The 23,254-nt window shown below is 43.1% G+C and overlaps 1 protein-coding gene across 1 annotated transcript in view; it reads left to right on the forward strand.

The window, feature by feature from the left end:
- STK36 (serine/threonine kinase 36) overlaps nt 1–23,254 on the forward strand; it is a 31,698-nt gene that overhangs the window by 2,444 nt on the left and 6,000 nt on the right. The window contains exons 2-20 of the mRNA XM_023731195.1: nt 908–1,052; nt 1,161–1,238; nt 2,536–2,666; nt 2,917–3,166; nt 4,565–4,658; nt 4,947–5,116; nt 5,283–5,470; nt 5,925–6,024; nt 7,890–8,033; nt 11,748–11,927; nt 14,674–14,771; nt 15,221–15,326; nt 16,320–16,470; nt 16,663–16,790; nt 17,316–17,420; nt 17,792–17,890; nt 17,977–18,065; nt 18,332–18,395; nt 18,591–18,701. Coding sequence (XP_023586963.1) covers nt 908–1,052; nt 1,161–1,238; nt 2,536–2,666; nt 2,917–3,166; nt 4,565–4,658; nt 4,947–5,116; nt 5,283–5,470; nt 5,925–6,024; nt 7,890–8,033; nt 11,748–11,927; nt 14,674–14,771; nt 15,221–15,326; nt 16,320–16,470; nt 16,663–16,790; nt 17,316–17,420; nt 17,792–17,890; nt 17,977–18,065; nt 18,332–18,395; nt 18,591–18,701 — 2,431 coding nt within the window. The remainder of the gene's footprint in view (nt 1–907; nt 1,053–1,160; nt 1,239–2,535; nt 2,667–2,916; nt 3,167–4,564; nt 4,659–4,946; nt 5,117–5,282; nt 5,471–5,924; nt 6,025–7,889; nt 8,034–11,747; nt 11,928–14,673; nt 14,772–15,220; nt 15,327–16,319; nt 16,471–16,662; nt 16,791–17,315; nt 17,421–17,791; nt 17,891–17,976; nt 18,066–18,331; nt 18,396–18,590; nt 18,702–23,254) is intronic.

Here is a 23,254-nt window from a genome sequence, read left to right on the forward strand (position 1 = left end):
ATGGCTAGTGATCGTGAGCGTTTCCTCATGTGTCTATTGGCCATTTGAATGTCTTCTTTGGTGAAGTGTCTGTTCATTTCCTTTGCCCATTTTTTAATAAGATTATTTGTCTTTTTGTTGTAGAGGTGTTGGATTTTCTTGTAGATTATGGAGATTAGACCTTTGTCTGACTTGTACCGTCCAAAAATTTTTTCCCAGCCTGTAGGTTCTCTTTTTACTCTTTCGGTGAAGTCTTTTGAAGAGCACCGATCTGTACTCTTAAGTCACTGACTTCTTCATACATCTTCTGGAGTGTGAACTCTGGGGTTAGATTACCTGGATTCACATCCAAGGTGCACCGCTTTCTAGCTTTAGAACTATGGACAAGTTACTTAACCACTCTGTCTCAGTTTCCTCACTATGCAATGAGGATAGGAACATCTGATTAATGGGGCTTGAGAATTAAATGTGATAAATCACACTAAATCACTTAGTATAGTGCCTGATATGTAGTAAGCAACAAGTAAACATTAACTGTTATTATTACTTATAGCATGCAGGAAGAGAGAAACTACATAAACTCGCTTTATCTCACTTCATTTTTTCTTTTTTTCCCCTTCCCTTAAATCCTATGAATCTTGAGTCCTTTGTCCAGATCAGGACACCTCTCCCAGCATCCACCATTTTTCTAGGTTTACTCTCAAAGTAACCAAAGGGATCTGTCTGGCAGAGGCTGTTTCCTTCGGTGGGGTGAGGGAAGCTTGGGAAAGGTCAGGGTACCACAGAGAAAATGGAAGAAGGAGACCAGCAGTACAATGAGAGTTGCTGAAACAGTCTAAAGGCTATGTTCTGGAATTCTCAGGCTAATGTTGAAGTTTTAGCCCTTCCTAGTAGTGTAGTTAGGTCTTGACTCTTAACCTTACCACTGACAGGTTGTGGCCCTGAAGTTCATTCCAAAATTGGGACGCTCAGAGAAGGAGCTGAGGAACCTGCAACGAGAGATTGAAATCATGCGGGGTCTGCGACATCCCAACATCATACATATGCTTGACAGCTTTGAGACTGACAAAGAGGTGTGCTTATGATTTGGATCACCTCTCCCCAGCACAGGGTCCCAGGAGTTTCCCCACTTCAGAATGCATGAATCTGGAGCCATCAGCACCATTGGCTTCTCCCTGCAGGTAGTGGTGGTAACGGACTATGCTGAGGGAGAGCTCTTTCAGATCCTAGAAGATGATGGGAAGCTTCCCGAAGACCAGGTATGCTTCCTGACTCAGACTTCTCCCCGCCCCTCATCTCTTTCCAGGTCAAGGACTGGTAGGAAAGCTGAGGGCAGTGAGAGTCTCCATTTTCAAAACTCCTGAGAGGAACATAAGAGTCCACATGTATATAGAGGCAACGTGGTGTGACAGTATAGTATGTGAACATTGGAGCCAAAATATCTGGGTTCAAAGCCTGGCTCTGCCACTTCCTATCTGGCTGCACTTGGTCCAGTTACTTAACCTCTTTGTACTTCAATTTCCTCATTTGTAAAATGGGGATAATAATAGTATTACCATATGAGGCTATTCAGAATATTATGAGTTAATTTATGTAAAGTGTTTAAAAGAGTATCTAACATACTGTTCAATATAATTAGCTATGGGTAATGGTGGTGTCATTCTTAGGCACCTTAGGGAAGAAGGGCCAGTATGGTGGTGCCCTTGAGGACTGTAAGGGTAAGGGTTGTGGTCAGGCAGGATTCACCACTAGGATGTAGTGGTTAACAGTAGGATTTGGTTGAACACATTTTCTAGCTATATTCATTCTAAGGGTGTGTTCTAGCAAGTAGACCCCACTCAGTGTTCCTTATCACAGCACGATATTTCCTTCGGAGCATTCATCATCATTTGTAATCATCTTGTTAGTTTCTTTATTTGTTTGTCTGATTATGTCTTTTGGGAGCAGAAACTATCTTATTTAATAACAGCTAATGTATACTGAAAGGAGTCCTCATTGCACAGTGGCTGCTAACGGAAAGGTTGGAGGTTGGAACCCACCAGCCACTCCATGGAAGAAAGATGTGTCAGTCTGCTTCCATAAAGATTACAGTCTTGGAAACGCTATAGGGTAGTTTTACTCTGTACTGTAGGGTTGCTATGAGTTGGAATCAACTCAAGGCAAGGATAATGTATACTGAATGCTTACTAAGTGCCAGGCATCATGCTGAACATTACTTCACATGTACTAAACTCATTGAATCCTCACAGTAATTCTGTGAGGTGGGTCGTATCATTAGTGTTGCTTTATAAATGACGAATCTGAGAATTTGGCCATGATCACACAACTAGTGACGTTCAGTAAATTTTCCTTGAATGAATAAATGAATGAATGAACGAATGAAATAATGAATGAACAAGGGAGCGAAAACTAAGGAAGATACAGTGTGAAGCACTGAAAGAAAGGGAAGGAGGAAAAGATCATATCAGCATAGAATTAGGGAGGAGTCTTTGGGCTCTCCCGCAGACTTCTTCATCCTGCTTTTCCCATCTTCCTGCCTGGCTGCTTGGCCCCTAGGTTCAGGCCATTGCTGCCCAGTTGGTGTCAGCCCTGTACTATCTGCACTCCCACCGAATCCTGCACCGAGACATGAAGCCTCAAAACATCCTCCTTGCCAAGGGTGGTGGCATCAAACTCTGTGACTTTGGGTGAGGATCCTAAGCATCCATCTATGCTTCTACCTCTGCAGGGAATCTTAGACCACATGCTTGACTTACTTGGGCCTCATTTTAGAACCTGAGCTGGAGCCTGGGACTCCTAATGGGTCTTTTGTAACCTAATCAAAGATGCTTTCTCTGCTCAGGTTTGGGATATCTCATGCAATGATAGATGATTAGTGACCAGGTCTAGTTTTTATTATCTTCTCCATTTCCGTTTCCATTCCATTATCTCCTTCAGATTTGCCCGGGCTATGAGCACCAACACAATGGTGCTGACATCCATCAAAGGCACACCACTTTACATGTCTCCAGAGCTGGTGGAGGAGCGACCATATGACCACACGGCGGACCTCTGGTCTGTGGGCTGCATCTTGTATGAACTGGCTGTAGGCACCCCTCCCTTCTATACCACAAGCATCTTTGAGCTGGTCAGCCTCATTCTCAAGGACCCTGTGCGATGGCCCTCCGGCATTAGCCCTTGCTTCAAGGTAATGAATATAAAAGGGGAGATTGCTTTTGCTTAGGAAGCATGTCTGCCTCTGCCCCCATTCCCTTTTCCAAAATCCTTTTCTAGAGCTGGGGCAAGACTTTGCAATTACTGAACTACTGCGAAAACTGGGCCAAAACAGCCTTACTTTTCTGCTGCAGAGGTTTCTCTGGGAGGATGTACTCAGATTTGCCATGCTTGGGAATGGCAGTCCCTCTTTGGGCCAGGCTATACTTTATCACAGTGAAAGGTAATTTCAGAAATAAGATCCCGGTCCTTTCACCTGCTCTTTATTCCATTTAGTTTCTACCAGATACAATGTCCCAATGATAGCTGGATGTTACCCACACAGCTTTCAGCCCTCTGCCTGAAAAAAGAAATCTTCAGACATCTGGATGATGTGACCTGGCAGGGTGGTTCAGTGATTAGGAGCAGATGATAGAGGTGGTACCTATTCAGTACAGTTAAATTTCGGCAGGCTGGAGTCCACTACCTCTTTAGTTAAGGGGAGGGAGAAGAGTTCTGACTCTTTTAATTTCTTATCTGGGGCAAGATCATGGGCCTTCAATGAAATGTGAATACAACTTTCTCCAAAAGTGAAATGTCTCTACAACTTTCCTTTGTTTTATCTAAGATAAAAAAGAACAGGCTTCTCAACGTATTTAGGGGGATTTAAATTATCAAAAATAATCTAAACAAAGAAAATTCATTTTCCCTTTGGGCAGATATGCAGCCATCTTCAGCAAGAGCTGTAGTTTTAGAACAGGGGTCATAATCTACTAGTACCTTCTATTCCCGTTTCAGGCCCAATTGAGGATTTTCCCAAGGATACCTCATAACAGATGTACCCTTTTCAGAGGCAGTCTCCCTACCCCTCCACCATCTGAAGACTTGGTGAAAGATTTCTGTTTTTGAGTGCTCCCAAATACATCTTTACACAATGGCTTGTGCGTATGAGTGTGTTTTTAACCATAAATGCATCTGTTCTACCCAGCCACAAACAAACCATAATCAAAGGGAGGACAAAGTGAGCAGTTTGGGAGTCCTTTGAGTATTTGCTTTCTACAGATGATTGTGAAGGTGACACATCCCTCTCTTTCTCCCAGTTTTTCTCCTTCTTCACAAAGCTAGTGACATTGAGGTTTCTGTTTTTACTTCTGGGGTTCTAAAATGTCCATGGACAGGAATTGGGGCTTCTCAGGAGGTGCGGCGGTGAAGTCTGTCCTTAATTGTAGCCAAGAAAATGAGGCCTAAGGAAAGGGATAGGAAGCGTATGATCAAGACCAGCTAGTCTGCTGTAAGAGTGGACTCAGGAGTCTTGGTTTACCTGTTCTGCTGACGAGTTAGAGAGCCTGTAGGGATGTGGAGAAAGGACTGATGGAGTATTTTCTCTCCACAGAACTTCCTTCAGGGACTGCTTACCAAGGACCCCCGGCAGCGTCTGTCCTGGCCAGACCTCTTACATCACCCCTTCATTGCTGGCCGTGTTACCAGTGAGTCATCAGGAATCGCAGGGTTCTTGCACTACCCCAATACTCTCCCCAGTCTACCCCTGCCAAACTCCTGGATCCAGCACCTCTTCCTTCCTCCACCAGCTTGAATTTTCTTCCTAGCCCTTCACCTAACCTTGCCACTTCTCTTGCAGCCTTCCTTCCTCTTTGTCATTTTGCCAAAATGATCTTTTTCCACAGAAGCCTGGAGACACTGAAGTTGTCTCTGGCCAAGTGGCCCCATTGGCTGCAGCTCCAGTATTATCATGTCTTCCTTCCTCTTCTCTGCAGTAATAACTGAGCCAGCAGCCCTAGATTTGGGCACCCCATTCACCAGTCGCCTACCCCCTGAACTTCAGGTCCTAAAGGACGAACAGGCACATCGGCTGGCCCCCAAGGGTAATGAATCTCGCATCTTGCGTCAGGCACGTAAACACATGGCTGAGGAGGCCAAGCAGAAGGTGTGTGGGGCAGAGGAGGTTATGAGACATGACCAGGCTAGTTACTGGGGCGGATTGGAGAAGGAAAGTGACTTTCTAGGGTTGGGAAAGGACGGTGAATAGGATCCATATCGCCCTATGGTAACCAGATAGTTCTGATCCAGTGTTTCCCTCCCACCTCCCACAGAAACATGAGAACACAGAACCTGCCATTGAGCAAGAAGACAGGACCAACAAGGTGGCTTCTGACACAGCCTCTCTGCCCAGGCTAAGGGCCGCCCCTCAGGAACCAGGCCTCTTGGCTGGGATCTTGGCCTCAGAAATGAGGAGCAGCTGGGCTGAGTGGGGGGCTGGAGAGGCCCCCCCTGCTCCTCGGTGAGCAGGATATACCCAGGGATTTATAGGGTGAAATATCTTACAGATTCTTGACTCCAACCAAAGCATATACAACATAGTCCCTGTTACTAGCCATGGCCTAAATATGGATAGGGCCCTGGGAGTCTTGGTCCTGGGTTCTTGGGTTCAAATTCCAGACACTCCCCTGGTTGATCAGGAAACTTGGGGACTTTCCTTTCTCTGTGTCTCAGTTGTGTGAGTTCAGAGCTACAGGTGAAAACTGCCAAAGAAGACTTGAGAAAAAGATCCAAAGCAGAAGGGCACTCAGTGGTCAGATGCTCTGTCCTGGCTACATCCCAGAAAGCAGTCGCCTCTATCCAGTCCCATATGGCTTGATCCTCATTCCTAACCTGGGCCTGGGGGAGGGACAAGTTAATGAATCCTAAGCCTCACGGGTCTGGAGCTCACCCTACTCATCTGCTTCCTCTGTTAGGGAACACTGGATCACTGTGGACTGTGAACAAGCATTTCCAGAGCTGAGGCCAGAGGTGGTGGACCAGAGGAGCATTGATGGCGTAGACCTAGAAAATGAGGTGAGCCTTAGGGGTTCTTCTTGGCCTTCTGCCATGGGACTTTGGGTCTGGGTAGGTGTTATTCTAGAACAGTGATTCCCAATCTAAGTATGAGCCCCTTTGGTTTTAAAAATTGCTTATTATTAATTTGTAGACTTTAATTGCACGGTATCTGAACACGTTTAATTATCACAAATTGGAACACATAGGAAAAATGGAAGTCCCCCATGAGCCTTACCTCAGTCTCAGAGGTGATCCCTGTTATCAGTTTCATCTGTCTCCTTCCAAACTTGCTGTGCTTTTACATGCACGTATATGTACGCTTAGATGTATGTAGTTTGTGTTTTAACATCACTGAGTTCATGCCATATGTATTGTTTACACCACGGCTCTTCACACTTAGAAGTACATAATTTGATTTTGTTTTAACATTACTTAGTTCTTACCATATGTGTTATTTTGTTTTGCACCATGTCTCTTTTACTGTATGATCTGTTTAGAGATCTTTGTGCATCAGATCATGTCATTCTACCTCACTCTTGTCTTATTTAGGGTTTTGAGTTTTTCTCTTGAAATAATTTCAAACTTATAGAAAAATTGTGAGAACACTACGAAGAATTCCTATATACCTCTTCACCAGATTCACTATTTGTTAACATTTTGCCACATTTGTTTATAATTTTCTGTGTGTGTGCGTCTGTATGTACATACTTACATACCTATATATATGTATATATGGTATCTTTGCGTGTATATGTACACACGTACACGTGTGTGTGTGTGTATATATATATATACACACACGTATGTAGGTATATACATGTATTTGTGTGTGTATAGACACCATGATTCTGAACTATTTTAGGATAAGTTACAGATGTAGCACTTCACACTTCATTGTGTGTTTCCTGAGGAGCCCTGGTGGCTTAGTGGTTAAGCTCTCACGGCTAACAGAAAGGTTGGCAGTTCAAGCCCACCAGCTGCTCTATAGGGGAAAGATGTGGCAGTCTGCTTCCGTAAAGATTTACAGCCTTGGAAACCCTATGGGGCAGCTCTGCTCTGTCCTGTAGGGTTGCTGTGAGTCGGAATTGACTCAACAGCAGTGGGTTTGGTTTTTTGGGTGTGTTTCCTAAAAACAAGGTCATTCACTTGCACAACCACAGTACGTAATAAAAATCAGAAATTTAGCATCGTATAATGCTGTTATCTCCTCTCCAATCCGTATTCAAATTTTGCCATTACTCCAGTAATGTTCTTTATATTTAAAAAAAAAAAATTTTTTTTTCCTGGTCCAGGAGCTAATCAACTATTATACATCGCATTTAGTTGTTATCTCTCATTAGTCTCCTTAATCTGGAGCAGTTCCTGGCCTTTCTTTGTCTTTTATGATTGACAGTTTTGAGGAGCACAGACCAGTTATTTTGTAGGCTGTTTCTCAGATTGTTATTTCCTCATGATTAGATTCAGGTTATGCATTTTTGACAGGAATACTACATAAGTGATGCATTCTTAGTGCCACAATCTTTTAAACAACTTTATAGCATTTCCTATTATGGAACTGTCATGATTTCTTATTTCCTTAATGATTGGCTTTATGATGTTTCCTTTTTTTAAAAAATTACAAACCATGCTGCAGTGGACATCTTCCTAGGTATCGCTTTGTGCACACGTGCCAGTGTTCTCCAAGAGACTTTCCAAGACCCCTCACATACTACCAGCTGTGCTTTTTTAACTGGTGGCTGAAAAAAATACATCTGTGCTAAAGGAGTCATTGGCTTCTTGCAGTTGTTTCTTGGTTCCCCAGGGTTTTTAGCCCCAGGTTGGGAGTTACCACCCTTAAACCTCCACAGCCTCCTCCTGACCTCTTTCACTCCCTTTTGCCTCAGGAGCCAGACAGTGATGAGGAGTGGCAACACCTGCTAGAGACCGCCAAGGCTGTGCCCATTCAACTGAAGGCCCCTCTCACCCTGCTGTGCAATCCTGACTTCTGCCAGCGCATTCAGAGCCAGCTACAAGAGGCTGGAGGGCAGGTGACTGGCAGAAGGATACTGTGGATGACAACGGAAACTATTTTCACAGATGAGGCATAAAAGACATTGACTAATATAGTGAGAAAGATAGTTTGTATCTTTTCAATTCTCTTGGTGCAAGAGGTTTGCTAATCTTTCTTATTAACAGAAAGAGCAGGTCTCTGGTTTCTTTTTCTAAAGGGAAAAGTGTCTAGAGCTGGGGTCGACAAACTTTTTCTGTAAAGGGCAGATGGTAAATATTTAGGCTGTGCAGGCTAAGAGGAGAAAATGGAGGCTATTTTAAAATAACTGAGTATATAATTATTTTGTAATACAGGTCTACTAGTCATGAGAAATGGAGCCCTGGTGACCCAGTGGTTAAGTGCTACAGCTGCTAACCAAAAGGTCGGCAGTTCGGATCCACCAGCCACTCCTTGGAAACTCAATGGGACAGTTCTTCTCTGCCCTATAGGATCGCTGTGAGTCAGAATCGACTCAACGGCAATGGGTTTGGTTTTTTTTTTAAATGACAAGGATGAAATTTTTTGGAGGGAGATAACACTTCGCTTAATTGGGGTTCAAAGTTAGCGTTTCCCCCTACAGAGTCTTCTCTTATTTCTCTGAAACACAGTGATCTTTCCTCCTGGAACTCAACAGAAGAATATGTTGCACCTCCTTCTGTCTTTAAATGACTTTATTGAGGTACAATTTACATATCATAAAATTTTCTCATTTCCAATATACAAATCAGTGGTTTTTACTGAATTTGCCAAGTTGTGAAACCATCACCATAATCTAGTTTTCAAACATTTTCATTACCTTAGTAAGATTTCCTCGCTTACAGTTGATCACCATTTCCACCCACAGCCCCAGGCAACCACTAATCTACTTTCTGTCCCTATAGATTTGCCTTTTCTGAACATTTCATATAAATAGAATCATACAGTATTCAGTCTTTTGTGTTTGGCTTCTTTCACGTGAGATAATGTTCTCGGAGTTCAGTGCTTTTTTCCTTTTTATTGCTGAGTAATATTCTATTATATGGATAGACCACATTTTGTTTATACTTTCACCAGTTGATGGATGTTTGGATTGTTTCCACTTTTTATGACTAATGCTACTATGGGCATTCTCATGCAAGTCTTTGTGTGGCCGTATGTTTCCATTTCTCTTGCGTAGATACCTAGGAATGCGATTGCTAGGTCATATGGTAAATTTTTATTTAACTTTTTTTAAAATTGTGCTTTAGGTGAAAGTGTACAAAGCAAATTAGTTTCTCATTAAGCAATTAATACACAAATTGTTTTGCGTCATTAGTTGCCAACCACAGGATGTGTCAACACTCCCCTTCCCGACGTTGGGTTCACCGTTTCCATTCATCCAGCTTTCCTGTCTCCTCCTGCCTTCTCGTCTTTGCCCCTGGGCTTGTGTGCCCATTTAGTCTCGTATACATGGTTGAACTGCGTGTATTATTGTTTGTTTTATGGGCCTGTCTAATCTTTGGCTGAAGCGTGAACCTCAGGAGTGACTTCAGTACTGAGTTTAAAGGGCGTCCAGGGGCCATACTCTTGGGGTTTCCCCAGTCTCTGTCCACCAATAAGTCTGGTCTTTTTTTTTGTGGGTTTGAATTTTGTTCTACATTTTTCTCCAGCTCTGTCTGGGAGCCTCTATTGTGATCCCTGTCAGAGCAGTCAGTGGTAGCCAGGCACCATCTAGTAGTGCTGGGCTCAGTCTGGTGGAGGCTGTGGTAGTTGTATAGTCCGTTAGTCCTTTGGACTAATCTTTCCCTTGTGTCTATGGTTTTCTTCATTTTCCCTTGCTCCAGACGAGGTGGGACCAGTGGATATATCTTAGATGGCTGCTTACAAGCTTTTAAGACCCTGGATGCTACTCACCAAAGTAGGATGTAGAACATGTTCTTTATAAACTATGTTATGCCAGTTAAGCTAGATGACCCCCAAGACCATGGTCCCCAGCCCTCAGCTATATTTAACATTTTAAGAAAGAAAACTGCCAAACTGTTTTCCAAAGTGGCTGTACCATTTTACTTTCCCACTAGCAATGTGTAAGGGTCCCTGTTCCCATAACCTTACCGACATTTGTTATGGTCTGTCTTTTTATTTATAGCCTTCTAGAACGTATGAAATAGTATCTTTTTTGTGGTTTCAATTTGCATTTTCCTAATGACTAGTAATCTCGAGCATCTTTTCATTGCTTATAAGCCATTCGTATATCTTCTTTGGTGAAATATCTATTCAGATCTTTTGCCAATTTTTTTTAATTGGGTTGTTTGTTGTCATCTTATTGAATTGTAAGAATTCTTTGTATGTTCTGAATACAAGGTTTTTATCAGATATGTGATTTCAAAATATTTTCTCTCAGTCTATGGTTTATCTTTTTATTCTTATAAGTGTCATTTGAATAATGGGGTTTTGAATTTTGAAGAAGTCCATTTCGCCATTTTCTCCTTGTATGGATTATGCTTTTGATGTTTATCTAAGAGATCTTTTCCAAACCCAAGCTCTTGAAGATTTTATCCTGTTTTCTTCTAAAAGTGTTATAGTTTTAGCTCTTATATTTAGGTCTCTGATCCATTTTAAGTTAATTTTTGGGTATGGTATGAATTAAGGGTCTAAGTTACTCTTTTTGCGTGTGAATAGCCAATTGTCCTAACACCATTTGTTGAAGACTCTCCTTTCTCCATCAAGATTCCTTGGCACTGTGTCCCTCTCTTTTGGCATTTACACACTGTCCTCTTAGTGTTGGATAATTTTTCATGTGGGGAAGCAGGTTAAGAGCTCTGCCTCTGATGGTAAGACTCCCTGGATTTGAATTCCAGCTGAACTACTCATTAGCTGTGTGATCTTTGAGTACTTATTTAACCTATCTAGACACTTCAGTTGGAGCCCTGGTGGTGCAGTGGTTAAGAGCTATGGCTGCTAACCAAAAGGTCGGCAGTTCGAATCCAGCAGCTGCTGCTTGGGAACCCTATGGGGCAGTTTTACTCTGTCCTGTAGGGTCACTGTGAGTAGACTCCATGACAACAGGATTGGTTTTTTGTTTTGTTTTGTTTTTAGACACTTCAGCTACTTGATCTATATAATGAGTAAATAGTACCTACTTCACAGGGTTGTTACAGAGATTAAGTGCACAAATAAACGGCAAAGATTTAGAACAGTGAATGACATACTGTAAATCACTTGATATAAATGTTATTCTTTTTTTTTTTTTTTAATTTCTTTCCTCCAACTATTTAAAACTATAAAACTATCCTTAGGTTGTGGGCTATACAGAAATTAAATTGGTAGGCTGGATTTGGCCTGCTGACCATAGTTTGTCGACCCCTGATCTAGAGGTAAATAATGTTGTTTTGTCTGTCTGGTGTTGAATAACACTGTTTTGTTTCCATTGTTTTTAAGTTTTAGACTTTTTTTAAAGGTAAGGACTATATAAGGGCAAGAGCAGATAGGAATGGCTCTGGGTCTGACAGATCCTGAGGGGAGGTGCCCTCCCCCTTGGTCACTGTTATTATATGTTCAGGTAATCTGACCATTTATATTCCGCTTCCCTGGTACAGTTGCCCTGTTTTCCTTCTCTTCTGGGTTTTAGACACTCAAAGAAAGGAATGAGATTTGTTCTGCCTTGCCACCTTGCTGGGGATACTTGGTATCTGTGACTCTCCTTCTTTTACCTTGAGTGATACTGATCCCTGTCTCTTTCCCTCGTGTTTCCCAGATCCTGAAAGGCACCCTAGAAGGTGCTTCCCACATCCTCCCTGCACTCCGGGTCCTGAGCAGTCTTCTTTCTGGCTGCAGTGACTCTGTGGCCATGTATTCCTTCTGCCGTGAGGCAGGACTGCCTGGGCTGCTGCTCAGCCTACTCAAACACAGCCAAGAGAGCACCAGCATCCAGCAGGTGAGCACCAGGCTAGGAGCCTCTCAAGGCTGACAGAAATGTCCTCTTCTTGGCTTTCTCTCCTTCTGACTGCCATCTCTGTTTGGCCCAAATGCCCCTTTTTTCCTTCTTCTTCTCTCTAGTTAGTAGACTAAGAACTGAAAATTCTAATGCCTTTTGCCACCATGTTTCTGTTGTACTGTGGTGGCTTGCTTGTTGCTGTGATACTAGAAGCTTTGCCACCACTACTGTTTCAGATCCATCAGGGTCACCCTTGGTGGACAGGTTTCAGTGGAACTGCCAGACTAAGACAGACTAGGAAGAAGGACCTGGCAGTCTACTTCTGAAAAAATTGGCCAGTTTCAACAAATGGATGCAGTGCTGGAAGGACTCACTTGTCTATGCCAAGAAATTTGGAAGACAGCTGCCTGGCCAACTGACTGGAAGAGGTCCATATTTGTACCCATTCCAAAGAAAGATGATCCAGCAAAATGCAGAAATTATCAACAGTATCATTAATATCACACACAAGTAAAATTTTGCTGAAGATCATTCAAAAGCAGTTTCCACAGTACATCGACAGAGAACTGCCAGAATTTTAAGCTGGTTTCAGAAGAGGATGTTGAACAAAGGATATCATTGCTGATGTTGGATGGATCTTGGCTGAAAGCAGAGAATACCAGAAAGATAATTACCTGTGTTTTATTGACTATACAAAGGCATTCGACTGTGTGGATCTTAACAAATTATGGATAACATTGTGAAGAATGGGAATTCCAGAACACTTAATTGTGCTCATGAGGAACTTGTACATAGATCAAGAGGCAATCGTTTGAACAGAACAGGGGGTACTGCATGGTTTAAAGCCAAGAAAGGTGTACGTCATGGTTGTATCCTTTCACCATGCTTATTCAGTGTGTATGCTGAGCAAATAATCTGAGAGGCTAGACTAGATGAAGCATGAGGCATCAGAATTGGAGGAAGACTCATTAATAACCCATAATATGCAGATGACACAACCTTGTTTGCTGAAAGTGAAGAGGACTTGAAGCACGTGCTGGTAAGAATCAAAGACCACAGTCTTCAGTGTGGATTACACCTCAACATAAAGGAAACAAAAATCCTCACAACTGGACCAATAAGCAACATCATGATAAATGGAGAAAAGATTGAAGTTGTCAAGGATTTCATTTTACTTGGATCCACAATCAGCGCCTATGGAAGCAGCAGTCAAGAAATCAGACGACACATTACATTGAGCAAATCTGCCACAAAATATCTCTTTAAAGTGTTGAAAAGCAAAGATGTCACTTTGAGGACTAAAGTACGCCTGACCCAAGCCATGGTGTTTTCAGTCGCCTCATATGCATATGAAAGCTGGACAGTGAATAGAGAAGACCAATGAAGAATTGATGCCTTTGAATTATGGTGTTGGCAAAGAATATTGAATATACCATGGACTGCCAAAAGAATGACTAAATTTGTCTTAGAAGCGAGGATGGCGAGACTTCATCTCACATACTTTGGACATGTTATCAGGAGGGAGCAGTCCCTGGAGAAGGACATCATACTTGGTAAAGTGGAGGGTCAGCGAAAAAGAGGAAGACCCTCAACCTGATGGATTGATACAGTGGCTGCAACAATTACGAGGGTGGCACAGGACCGAGCCATGTTTTGTTCTGTTGTACATAGGGTCTCTATGAGTTAGAACTGATTCGATGGCATCTAACACACAACAGCAGTGCCTTCTGGAGCCAGACAAATAACGTCAGTCAGTGAAGTAGACTATGTGTGTGACTATACAGAAGACTGGAGAATGTGATAAACTAGAGATCCTATACCCAGTCTAAATGGGGCAGCCTCTCCATAGCTCCTGCCCATTGTTACCATGTGGGACTACAGGTCCAGTGTTCCAGTTTTCCAAGATTCTTTCCAAAAAATCAGATTTTTATGTGCAGTTTCCAATTTTTAGAACACTATGCTTTGAAATGCTAAATCCTAGGCTTTATTGACCCAATTTCTTTGAACAGGGGACTGAAATTCCGAGGTTATCCAACTCATGTATAGTCACCAACTTGTAAATGGTCACAGAAGCAGTACGTGGCAGGGCTGGGATTGAGACTGTGTGTTTGAAGCCACACCTCTACTTTCCCATGCTGTGTCCTGCTGCAGCTGAGCTGAGAGGGCAGGGGAGCCCTTACAGAGTCTGAAGAGAGAAATGTTTAACAGGGCCTAAGCTGAGGCAGCCGGAAAGCTGCACTCTGCTGATAAGTATTAATCTTGGGTGTTTTTAAGGAATTTAGAAAAATAATTTGAGCTGTTTTGAAAAACCAATCCTACAAAGACTGTCAAACTCCAGAATTCTGTGCAGGCTAAATACGACACAGTTCCAGGCTGCTTATAGCCCGTAACCAAAAAAAAAACCAAACCCATTGCCATCAAGTCGATTCTGACTTGTAGCAACCCTATAGGACAGAGTCGAACTACCCCATAGGGTTTCCAAGGAGCAGCTGGTGATTTGAACTGCCGACCTTTCGGTTAGCGGCCAAATGCTTAACCACTGCACCACTGGGGCTCCTTTATAGCCCATAGGCTGATACTTTGTTATCCCTAGAGCTTCTCTGTCTGCCCATACTGGATCTTCCCCCTGCTCCTTTCTATTTGGTTCACTTAACTAGGTCTCAGTATACCTTTTTTACTGCTTTTTTTAACGCTTCGTTTCCATCCCCCACATCTGGTTGCCCTTACTCTCTCTCTTCCCTGGCAGCAATCTTGGTATGGGACCTTTGTAAGGGACCTAATGGCTGCAGTTCAGGCCTACTTTGCCTGCACCTTCAACCTGGAGAGGAGCCAGACAAGTGACAGGTAGGATGAAAGGCAGTTTTTCTCTGTTAGCCATTTTGTCTCCGATTTCTACCTGATTTCTTCCCCTCCCCATTAGAAAGAGGCCAAGTGAGAAACTATGCTTTGTAACAGGTTTAGGGATCTGATGAGTGACCCTTCAGAATCCAGCTGGCCCCATTGAAGACCCTGAGACACCTCCAACTTTGCCCCTAGGCTTTCAGGTTCTAAGAATCAGTAGCAACCATGGCCCTAAGTGGAAGGGTAAAGATATGAATAACTAGGGAAAATGGCAAAGAAGGGCCTTGAAGTGTGTGTGTATGAGACTGGATGTGTGTTTAGTGGGGGAGACAGGAGAGAGCAGTCTGATGTGTTCCTTTGCAAGGACTCTTCCCCTTGCTCAGAATTGACCCAGTTACCACATCTGGGCTTTTATTAGAGAGATAAGAAACCACGGGCTCATTTTTTTCCAGCTTGCTGGTGTTTCAGGAGGCTGCCAACCTCTTTCTGGACTTGTTGGGGAAACTGCTGGCCCAACCAGATGACTCTGAGCAGACATTACGGAGGGACAGCCTTATGGTAATCTGCTCCACTCCATATTTCTGCCTCACTTATTCCCTGTGTTTTTCCGACTCTCTTCCTTCTGACTGCATAGAGTCAGAACAAGTTAATACAACAAATGTTTGTTGAATATCCACTACGTGCCACACCCCATATGAGTAAGAGAAGATTCCTGCTGTTACGGGACTAGGGATTGTCTAGTTGGGGAGACACAATGTGATCACAAATAGTATTTCTTCTTGAAGGGACTTGCAGATCATCTAGTAGTTCCCAACCTTGTTTGTTCTAAGGACTAGTAAACTATATGGATTCTGGAGGTGAGGGACAGGAGAATGGAAGATTGAGAAAATAGCAGAGTTCTAACTCATGGTAGAAGAGGAGAGTAGAGAGGAACATGGGCAAGGAAGCGAGCAATTGCCTGGTCATTGTTCAGGTTGCTAGTTGGGAACACAGACCTGGGTTACACATTTCTCCAGCTAGCGGTCCATTCAGACTTCTCTAGTCTGACAGCCTATTTTAATATCCCTTACTCTTTCAAGTCAAGAAGCTCTTAATGTCTAACTTAAATTTTGGCCAAGTTCAACCTGAGTCATGGACATTCCAGCAGTGACTCATGCCATTGACCAGCACTTCTCAGATGTCTTTGTGCAATGAGTAGCACAGGGAGTTTAGAATAAATATCCCACCTCCTAAAATTCTGAATCAGTAAGACTGGGTTGGGGGGATCCAGGAATCCTCAGGAATTCTTATACTCATGGTCCACAGATAACACTTTGAGAAACATCATGTAGGAAGCAGCTGATCAGAGAATAGAAGAATTGACACCTAAAATTCCTGTCTTTGAAATGTGAAAGCAGTTATAATGCATTTTCTGTGTCAGGAATGCTTAGAATTAGACAGCTGTTCCCCTGGGTTTTTATCTTCTTCTCTCAGGTTCTCAGGGGATTCTTGCTCCTTAAGCCCAGTTAGCTTTTGATGCCCTGATGTTAATGCTGGCCTTGTCTCCTTCAGTGCTTTACTGTTCTGTGTGAAGCCATGGACGGGAACAGCCGGGTCATCTCCACAGCCTTTTACTCCAGCCTGCTGACTATGCAGCGGGCTGTGTTGGATGGGCTCCTTCATGGCTTGACGGTTCCACAGCTCCCTTTCCACACACCCCCAGGTAACCAGTGTGAAGGGGAGGTTCCCTTGGCTTATTTATTGCTTAGGTTTGGCTCTGCTCTTTCTACTGCCACCACCTAGAATAATGCCTGACATTTAGTGGGTGCTCATAAGTAGATGTGAAGTGAAAGAGTGAACGGGGATCTGAAAGAAACAACCAGAGCCCACCCTGCATTTTTACTCTTCTCCATAGGAGCCCCACAAGTGAGCCAGCCGCTGCGGGAGCAGAGTGAGGATCTGCCTGGAGCCATTTCCTCTGCACTGGCAGCCATATGCACTGCTCCTGTGGGGCTGCCTGGTTGCTGGGAAGCCAAGGAGCAGGTCTGAGTAGCAGTTTCCTGTTCTTCCCATCCTGGCTACCAGGAGGCTGGCCCAGCTTCTCAGACAGGCAGAAAGACAAGCTTTTAGGGCCTGCATGTTATGCCTCCTTTTACTCAGTGCCTCTAGAAACATGCTGCCACCCTGGATCTGGGCCACGTGAAGAATATGATGTAGCTGGAGTCACAGAATCCCTGGCCAGTTGGTGAGGGAGAGCTCAGTGATAAGCTGCCCAGCTGGTTAGGGGCGCCGGTCTGAAGCCACCAGTGATGCTTTCTCCAGGGCTTAGGATTCAGCTTTCCCATTCCCTAGTGGCCAACAACACTTTTCTCTGTACCTGCCCACACTTGGGCCAAAGTAGGCATTACTTTTAGTTATGAAGACTGGGAATAGGATGGGGTCTGAGGTTCCTGGTGAACCCAGGGAAGTGGCTGGTAAGAAGTTGAGCGTCTTGGTCAGTTGGAGATGGGAGAGGAATAGGATTGGAATATTGGGGGTAGGATTTAGTCTACAAGTATGTCCCTGTAGGTCTCTCGGTATTTGGCAAATCAACTGACTGAAGACAGCAGCCAGCTGAGGCCATCCCTCATCTCTGGCCTGCAGCATCCCATCCTGTGCCTACACCTTCTCAAGGTACTGCCTGCACATAACTCTTGGCACTTCAGATTTCTTTTTAATACCCGGGGCTTCTAAATAGAGAGAGAGTTTGAGATTGAGAGAGAGATCGATTGAGAGAACACCGCCCACCTTGGAGGACTTCTTTCTGTTTTTAAATTAGTTTTCCAGATGAGTTGGTCCCACTGTTACCCAGCCCACACCAAAACTGAGAAATACCCCTATCTCTCTACCTCAAAGAAGAGGCACAAGTAGCCTGAATTCTTCTCTCTCCCCCAAGTGCAGATACTAGATCTTCTGGGAGACTAGCCTGCCTTTCAACTGAGCCTTTCAGTCTCAGAACCCAGGGGCTTCTCTGTCTCACAACAGACTCCTTCCTGCTTCCTTAGGTTCTCTACTCCTGCTGCCATGTCAGTGAGCGCCTGTGCCATCTTCTAGGGCAAGAGCCCCTGGCCTTGGAGTCAATGTTGATGTTGGTTCAGGGCAAGGTAGGCCAGCAACACAGGTGGGGATCTTACGGTGGCCCCACCATCTCAACTAGAGGTTGTCCTGATAGCTTAGCTTTCCTTTGTAGGTAAAAGTAATGGATTGGGAAGAGTCTACTGAAGTGACACTCTACCTCCTCTCCCTTCTTGTTCTTCGACTCCAAGATCTGCCTTCTGGGTGCGTCATAAAGTATGGTCTCTCCACCAAAACCTCCTATCCACGTACCCTAACATAGCATATGGGGGAATGGCACTCCACAACCTATCCTTAGAAGGGATTGGGACAGAGAGAGTGAAGGTTTCTCTACAAAGACAGACCTAGATTGCCACCAACTCTGTGCCTTGGAGGTAGACATGTAGCCTGGGTGAAGAGTACAATGCAAGCGTGCGGGAAGGCCACTTACCAACTTCCTTTAATGCTGTTGATGTATCTCCTTATTCCAGAATGGAGAAGCTAGGTAGTGAGACTGCTACCCTCTTTACCCACTCACACATTGTCTCTCTCGTGGTGAGTTTTCAACTTTTATGCATCTGCCTTTTTCACCCTATCATCTAACCCTTGTGGGAGCAGGGGAGTCAGTATCCCATTTGCAGCTATTTCTAGGGGCATTCATCTGGACCAGGGCAGAGAAATTCTTTCTCTGCCTGTCCTGAATACCACTCAGATTCAGACATTGCTTCTCCTCCTCTACCTCTTCTACAGAGTGCAGCAGCCTGTCTATTGGAACTACTTTGTCAGCAAGGGGTGACCCTTGACCTCCAGCCTGCAGAATGGATAGCTGCAGCCACACATGCCCTGTCTGCCCCTGCAGAGGTGAGGTCTGCCAGGGAAGGCACAGACACGTTTTCTTCAAGTCAAACACTAGGATAGCATTCAGGGGGCAAAGACTGAAATGCCAGCAAACCTAGAATAAGCTAGGGCGTGGTAAAGGAGTAAGGAGTAAAGAAGTCCTTCCTTCCTATCCTTTGCCCTCATGTAATAGGCCCCTCTGAGAGTGAGAGAAAAGAGACCTAAGTTCTCTGAGGAGTGAGATTTCCCTGCTTCCTTCAATCCCCTCCTCCTGAGATCATGCTCATTAATGTTAAAGTCCTTCCTAAAGCTTAACCTCTTGACTTGACTTTTCAAATTCTTTCTCCTTTAAAGAAGGAAAAGGTGGCTGACATCTTGTTAACTCTTCAGGAATTCACCATCCGTTACATAGCCTCCTTTGTGCTTTCTTTCTCCTTTTCCAGGCCTTCTCCTTTCTCGTTTTTGGACCCTTTGGAGCCCATGTTTCCCTTATTTTGTGAAAAGAAGGATAGACCTCATATTCAAATTATTATCATCTGTTATATATGTAGAATTCTTTATATTAAAGCAGTTTCACATATGTTATTCTAACACACTTGAAAGATAGATAAATCAAATGTAATAATACCCATCTGCTATTTTTAACATTCATCCAGGGGCCTAAGTCAGAAACCTGGGAGCCATCATAGACTCCTACCTCTTCCCCATTATTCCCTCATCTAAATGGTTCCCCAAGTCTCTTATATTCTACCTTCCTGTTTTTCCTCAAATCTGTTACCTCCATGGCAGCATCACTGACCTGCTTTGGTTTATGTACATACCATTGCTCTCTTGGGCTCTAGCACTTGCCTACTAAAGGATCTCCTGCCTCTAGGCTCTCTCCTCTCCAGTTCATTCTTTCCACTGCCACCAGAGTGAGCTTTCTTAAAAGCAAATCTGGCCATTTGTTCAACTAATAGTATTGAACACTTTAATAAATGTTGAGTTCCAGGCACTATATTAGTCTCTGAGGATACAGTAGTGAATAAGAGAGACAAAATAACATACCCATGTGGATCTTATGCTAGTCATGTGTAAAGCCTCAGTGGCTTCCACCTCCTTCTGGGATAAAGTCCAGACTCTTTAGCCTGCCACTCAAAGTTTATCTCCTGTTACCTCTGGGGTCTAAAATTGTGCTATATCAAAAGAGTTACTATTTTCAAAATTCACTGCAGTTTTTTTTATTATTATTATTTTTTCCCCATACAAAAATTTATACATGCATTGTTATGTGACTCTAATTGCTCTCCCTATACTGCGACAGCACACTCCTCCTTTCCACCCCTGATTACCCATGTCCCTTCAACCAGCTCCTAACCCTCTCTGCCCTCCTATCTCACCTCTGGACGGAAGCTGCCCGTTTAGTCTCCTGTATCTACCTGAGCTAAAAGGCACACTCCTCACGAGTATCACTTTATGTCCCACAGTCCAGTCCAGTCCCTGTCTCAAGAGTTGGCCTCAGAAATTGTTTTAGTTCTGGACTGATAGAGAATCCAGGAGTCATGCTTTCCAGGGTTCCTCCAGTCTCGGTCAGACCATTAAGTCTGGTCTTCTTACTAGAATTTGAGTTCTGCACCCCACTTTTCTCCTGCTCCATCCAGGACTCTGTTGTGTTCCCTGTCAGGGCGGTCATTGGTGGTAGCCAGGCACCATGTAGTTCTGGTCTCAGGCTGATGAAGTCTCTGGTTTATGTGGCCCTTTCTGTCTCTTGAGCTAATACTTCCCTTGTGTCTTTGGTGTTATTCATTCTCCTTTACTCCGGGTGGTTGGGACCAATTGATGCATCTTAGATGGCTGCTTGCAAGCTTTTGAGCCCAGATGCCACTCACCAAAGTAGGATGCAGAACATTTTCTTAATAAGCTTTGTTATGCCAGTTGACCTAGATGTCCCCAGAAAGCATGGTCCCCAGACCCCTACCCCTGCTACTCTGTCCTTTAAAGTGTTTGATTGTATTCAGGAGACTTCTTAGCTTTGGTTTAGTCCAGTTATACTGACTTCCCCTGTAGTGTGTGCTGTCCTTCCCTTCATCTAAGATAATTCTTATTCACTATCTAGTTAGTAAATAACCCTCACCCTCCCTCCCCACCCTCGTAACCATAAAAGAATGTTTTCTTTTGTGTTTAAACCTTTTCTTGAGTTCTTACAATAGTGGTCTTATACAATATTTGTTTTTCTGTGACTGACTAAATTCGCTCAGCATAATGATCTCCAGCTTCCTCCATGTTCTAAGATGTTTCATGGCTTCATCATTGTGTAGTATTCCATTGTGTGAATATACCATAATTTGTTTATCCATTCTTCAATTGATGGGCACCTAGGTTGTTTCCATCTCTTTGCTATTGTGAACTGTGCTGCAATGAACATGGGTGTGCACATATCTATTCGTGTGACGGCTCTTACTTCTCTAGGATATATTCCAAGGAGTGGGAGAGCTGGATCGTATGGTACTTCTATTTCTAGCTTTTCAAGGAAGTGCTAAATCGATTTCCAAAGTGTTTGTACCATTTTACATTCCCACTAACAGTGTATAAGTGTTCCAGTCTCTCCACAACCTCTCCAGCATTTATCATTTTGTGTTTTTTGGATTAATGCTAGCCTTGTTGGGATGAGATATCTCATTGTAGTTTTGATCTGCATTTCTCTAATGGCTAATGATCCTGAGCATCTCTTCATGTGTCTGTTAGCCGCCTGAATAGCTTCTTTGGTGAAGTGCCTGTTCATATCCTTTGCCCATTTTTTAATTGGGTTATTTGTTTTTTTGTTTTTGAGGTTTTACAGTATCTTATAGATTTTAGAGATTAGACGCTGATCGGATTTGTCGTAGTCAAAAATTTTTTCCCAGTCTGTAGGTTGTCTTTTTCCTCTTTTGGTGAAGTCTTTTATGAGCATAAGTGTTTGATTTTTAGGAGCTCCCATTTATCTAGTCTCTCTTCTGGCGCTTGTGCGTTGTTACTTATGGTTCGTATTGTGTTTATGCGATGTATTATGGCTCCTAGCGTGTCCCTATTTTTTCTTCCATGGTCTTTATTGTTTTTGATTTTATATTTAAGTCTTTGATCCATTTTGAGTTAGTTTTGTGCATGTGGTGAGGTATGGGTCTTGTTTCAGTTTTTTGCAGTTGGATATCCAGTTATGCCAGCACTATTCGTTAAACAGACTGTCTTTTCCCCAATTAATGGACTTTGGGCCTTTGTCAAATATCACCTGCTCATAGGTGGATAAATTTATGTCTGGATTCTCAATTCTGTTCCATTGGTCTATGTGTCTGTTGTTGTACCAGTACCAGGCTGTTTTGACTATCGTGGCGGTATAATAGGTTCTAAAATTAGGTGGTGTGAGGCCTCCCACTTTGTTCTTCTTCTTGAGTAATGCTTTACTTATTTGGGGCCTCTTCCCTTTCCATATGAAGTTGGTGATTTGTTTCTCCATCTCATTAAAAAATGCCAGTAGAATTTGGATCAGGATTGCATTGTATCTGTATATCGCTTTGGTAGAATTGACGCTTTCACAATGTTGAGTCTTCCTATCCATGAGCAAGTTATGTTTTTTCCACTTAGGCAGGTCTCTTTTGGTTTCTCACAGTAGTGTCTTGTAGTTTTCATTGTATCGGTTTTTTACGTTTCTGGTTAGATTTATTCCTAAGTATTTTATCTTCTTGGGGGCTATTGTAAATGGTATTGATTTGGTGATTTCCTCTTTGAGGTTTGTTGGTGTAAAGGAATCCAACTGATTTTTGTATGTTTATCTTGTATCCGGAAACTTTGCTGAAATCTTCTATTAGTTCCAGCAGTTTTCTTGTGGATTCTTTGGGGTTTTCTGTGTATAAGATCATATGATCTGCAAATAGAGATAGTTTTACTTCTTCCCTACCAATCTGGATGCCTGTTATTTCTTTTTCTAGCCTAATTGCTCTGGCTAGGACCTCCAGCACAATGTTAAATAAGAGTGGTGATAAAGGGTATCCTTGTCTGGTTCCCGTTCTCAAGGGGAATGCTTTCAAAGTCTCTCCATTTAAAATGAGGTTGGCTGTTGGCTTTGTATAAATGCCCTTAATTATACTGAGGAATTTCCTTTCTATTCCTATTTTGTTGAGAGTTTTTATCATGAATGGGTGTTGGACTTTGTCAAATGCCTTTTCTGCATCGATTGATAAGATCATGTGGTTCTTGTCTTTTGTTTTATTTATGTTATGGATTATACTGATTGTTTTTCTAATGTTGAACCATCCCCGCATACCTGGTATAAATCCCACTTGATCATGGTGAATAAGTTTTTTGATATGTTGCTGAATTCTGTTGGCTAGAATTTTGTTGAGGATTTTTGCGTCAATGTTCACGAGGGATATTGGTCTGTAATTTTCTTTTTCTGTGGTGTCTTTACCTGGTTTTGGTGTCAGGGTTATGCTGGCTTCATAGAATGAGTTTGGGAGTATTCCATCCTTTTCTATGCTCTGAAATAACTTTAGTAGTAGTGGTGTTAACTCTTCTCTGAAAGTTTGGTAGAATTCTCCAGTGAAGACATCCAGGCCAGGGCTTTT

Source organism: Trichechus manatus, unplaced genomic scaffold, assembly GCF_000243295.1.
Source record: "Trichechus manatus latirostris isolate Lorelei unplaced genomic scaffold, TriManLat1.0 scaffold00041, whole genome shotgun sequence".
NCBI classification, from domain to species: Eukaryota; Metazoa; Chordata; class Mammalia; order Sirenia; family Trichechidae; genus Trichechus; species Trichechus manatus.